General features: G+C 36.9%; 2 protein-coding genes across 2 annotated transcripts in view; both read right to left on the reverse strand.

Annotated features, from left to right (window-relative positions):
* Nucleotides 1-162: 162 nt before the first annotated feature.
* LOC106456036 (uncharacterized) lies at nt 163-3,778 on the reverse strand. The gene is made up of 8 exons (XM_013908126.1): nt 3,676-3,778; nt 3,035-3,163; nt 2,381-2,522; nt 2,033-2,062; nt 1,178-1,236; nt 895-1,014; nt 456-741; nt 163-173 (listed from the first exon to the last, which is right to left on the reverse strand). The coding sequence occupies exons 1-7, from the start codon at nt 3,748-3,750 to the stop codon at nt 463-465; spliced, it is 834 nt and encodes a 277-aa protein (XP_013763580.1). The 5' UTR covers nt 3,751-3,778; the 3' UTR covers nt 163-173; nt 456-462.
* The window catches only part of LOC102192117 (uncharacterized), a 4,032-nt gene continuing 3,997 nt past the window's right edge, over nt 3,750-3,784 (reverse strand). Inside the window, exon 8 of the mRNA XM_013908125.1 lies at nt 3,750-3,763. Within this exon, the coding sequence (XP_013763579.1) occupies nt 3,750-3,763 (14 nt within the window). The remainder of the gene's footprint in view (nt 3,764-3,784) is intronic.

Below are 3,784 nucleotides of genomic sequence, written 5' to 3' on the forward strand. Positions count from 1 at the left end.
GAGCCTGGTTCTGCCGGAGGTTTCTTCCTGTTAAAAGGGAGTTTTTCCTTCCCACTGTCGCCAAAGTGCTTGCTCATAGGGGGTCATTTGATTGTTGGGTGTTTCTCTGTATGTATTGTAGGATCTACCTTAAAATATAAAGCTCCTTGAGGCGACTGTTGTTGTGATTGGAGCTGTATAAATAAAATTGAATTGAAATACTGTACATCAGTAACACCGAGACATTACGTATAACATTTAACAGGTACAGTCAGTGATCATTCAATGATTTCCTGTCATTTAACATCAAAGTGCTGTTTGTGCTACAATCATGTACTGTATTTAAAATGAATTCATAAGGTACATGTTTGACAATCAAAATGATTTTGATTAAAAATACAATATACATACAAACATTTTCAAAATAAAAACTTAAAATATAAATATACATAAAAAAATGCCATTTATTTTCTTACCTTTGAATCACGAGCTTGTGTCTGACAACTTCTTCACCAGATCATTCCTGTTCATTTTCGTAAAAACCATCTTGGTCACCTCCACAGTATGTTGGGTGTAGGCCCCGAACATCAGATCCACCAGGTTACAGGTGCTGGTCTTTTCCAGTTTGCTCTCTGGGATGGGTTGGAACTCCACCAAAACATCACGGTCCCGCAGGAACCACTTGAACTTTTCAAGCTCCTCCTGTTTCAGATCTTCCAACATTCCAAAAAGCTTCTCTCTGTCTGTTTGGACTGTTAATGCCTGAAAATAAGAGGCAAAACAAATACAGGTTGATATTAATCAGTTATCCACAAATGAAGCCCAAATTACTTGTGAGGTGTTTTATAATCAGTTTAAATTACTGAATTATCAGTCTACATCTTAGTAAATGAAAGCTTTGCTGTGCAGACAGACCTTTGGCATTCTTGCCCCAGCTTCACGGACCCTCGGGAGCTCCTTCAACTGTTTAGGATCTTTCACTTCCAGATCTTTCGACATTCCAAAGTGCCTCTTTCTGTCTGACTTGCACGATGCCTGAAAAAGGGATACAATTAAATATTAACGATCAGTTTATTATTGAGTGTGAAAACATTCAATTTATTTTAACATTTACAGTTTTAAAGTATTGCATTTTAAAATGCAGGGTTATTAAATGAAGCCTTTTTGTGTAAAGTCAGAATAAATTGATGTTACTTACTTTCCCTCCCTGTGCAGACAGGTGTTCATCTCCAGAGTATTTCTCTGAACAGGAAGGAACTATAAAAAGACCCACAACCAGACTTTGCATGAAAATGTTAGACACTTTGCCACCAATCAGCAGTCAAGGTATTGATCAAATTAAGACTTTTTTCCCCCCCAGAAAACACACCATCCAGACAAACAGACTCAACTTTCTGGGATTTCCTTACCTAATGATTGAACAAGCATCAAGACAAACAGGAAGCTGCAGTCATCATTTTAGATGAACTTCTAAACTGAACATAAATACATAAAACTGTATCATATGAACTGTTCTGGACTCTGTTCTTTCCTTTTTCTGTGCTGTTTTATTTTGGTTTGTTTTTAGTACCTCTTGAGTCCAGGTTGTGGGAATGGCAGGCTCCCTCCTCCCTTGACACTTGACAGCCAGCCCCACTCTCGCTTACTAGCTGCAATCAACTACCGGTACTTAAAACACCAGTTGGAGTCTCCAGGCTTTGCCAGATAGCTTGCTTTTATTAAGTGGCTCCCACATGTTGTTTTGTCATATTTTTTTCTGGTTCTTTGAACTTGCATCTTTATCTCAAAATCCCAGAAAGTTGTTCATCTGGACGTATCGTTTTCAATGGAAGAAACGTTTCGTCACTCATCCAGGTGACTTCTTCATTCTCAGTTGATTCAGGTTTCACAGTACATTTGGATAATGACTGAAACTATTGACACTGGGGAACAATTGACTGTGAGGTCAGTTATATGATTATTAATGACCACTGATCAGTGATGGCCGTGATCAATGGTGGATAACCTGGGACTTGGAAAACATTAAATAAACTCTTTTTTCTAATTTTCCTACCTTCAGTGTGACCTGACAATGGATGGTCATCTGGAATCAAAAGAAAGTCAGAATATGATTATTATCATTCGCATGCTGTATTTACCACAAACGGCTTAATAACAGCTGCTGAATAAAATCAAGGCAGCACATGAAGTGGTCTGTTGATTTGATTGGCATTCCAATGACTATAATTAATATTTAATTATCATTAATAGCAACTAAACTCATAAATAAGTACATTGTTGTCCATTGCTAGTTTGTGGCACATGCAAAGTGACAACTCACTTTCATTTTTTACTTACTTTATGAAATAAAACAGATTGCATATCATGACAGTGTAGATTGTGTTGTTTAATGAACACTGACCTTTTTGAATTTTGCATATCCAAACTGGTCCATCCACTGGATCACCATCATTTGAGTGTAGGAGTGTAAGGTGAAACTGTCTGCCTGGATTCTCAATAAACACTTCATAGAAGTTCAGACTGTTATATCTGAAGGTTAACTCCTGTGTTTAAACACACACACACATACACACACACACACACACCTTTACATCTGACAGTAAGGAACTATGTAACATTATTTATGAGCTGATTTTCCACATGCTGCTGCTTTGTATTCCTTCCAGCCATGAAATACTGACTCAGCAAATCATAGAGTAATATCATGGCACCACCTACATGCAATATACACATCTTTGTTTCTGGGAGTGATTGTACAATAAATTAGTGAATTGGAACTGCATCAAAATAACAGAGTTTTATTTAATGATCTAATCCCGGACAAGTGTTTGTGTCTGTAATACATACATATGTTATCTGCTTTTCTTTTTCATCCCTCTAAGTTGTTCAGGATTCTGTTCTGATATTGTTCTGAAAATGTTGTTAAAAGATCTGAAAGTTTCACAGCATGTGGATCTTTCACTGCAGAGGAATCTTTGGCAAAAAATCCTGAGCTGGGTCAGAAGTCATGTTTTCTCAGCAGGTTTCCATCCAGCACAAATTTTACAAACTGTACCTTTGGTTGAATTTCTGCTGTTTCCATGTCGGCTCTGAGGCTGAAAGTACGCTCAGTTTGCAGGTACTTGTCTGGGTGTGGTTTTGGGATTTTTTTAAATCCATGTGAGGATTCTTTCTTGTCCATTATCTGTTTAAAAAAAGTTTTACATGGACGTTTAAAGCAACATTGTCAGCTGTGTTTTAAAGTACATTAATGATCAAGCAACACTTTTGCCAGATGGTTTGTATCAGGATCAAACAGAAAAACAAATCTGCAGAAAAATCCTGTTAATCACAGAATGAAAAGTGAGAGGAAACACTGAGAAATCCTGATAATAACAGAAGATTAAAGAGTAAACAGGAAGAGCAGCCAACAAGTACAAATAAATGTTGAATTGAAAGTCACTAATAATAACTCCACGAGCAATTTGGGAACTGTCAGGATAATTTTTATCTTATCTATTTATCATGTTTCACTCATCAAAGTCATTATGATGCAAACTATTGATCAGTGTCCTGTCTAAATCTTAATCTTAAGTTGTTTTGTTTATTTTCAGTATGAACACAATGAACTTGATGTGTTTTCCCTTTGCCCGTCCTATACCTAATCCTTTGAATCTTGTCCTGTTTCACATTTACATCATTAAGATGTTCAGTTACCTGTTCCAGAGCAGGATCCTGTCGTATCAGGTAGACGTGGAGTTTGAGGAATGATGTGTTGGGTTTATAGTACATCAACGTGTAACAGCTGATTTTTGGAGGAAATATG

The sequence above is a fragment of the Pundamilia nyererei genome, unplaced genomic scaffold, assembly GCF_000239375.1.
Source record: "Pundamilia nyererei isolate P.nyererei 1_Seehausen unplaced genomic scaffold, PunNye1.0 scaffold01335, whole genome shotgun sequence".
NCBI lineage: Eukaryota > Metazoa > Chordata > Actinopteri > Cichliformes > Cichlidae > Pundamilia > Pundamilia nyererei.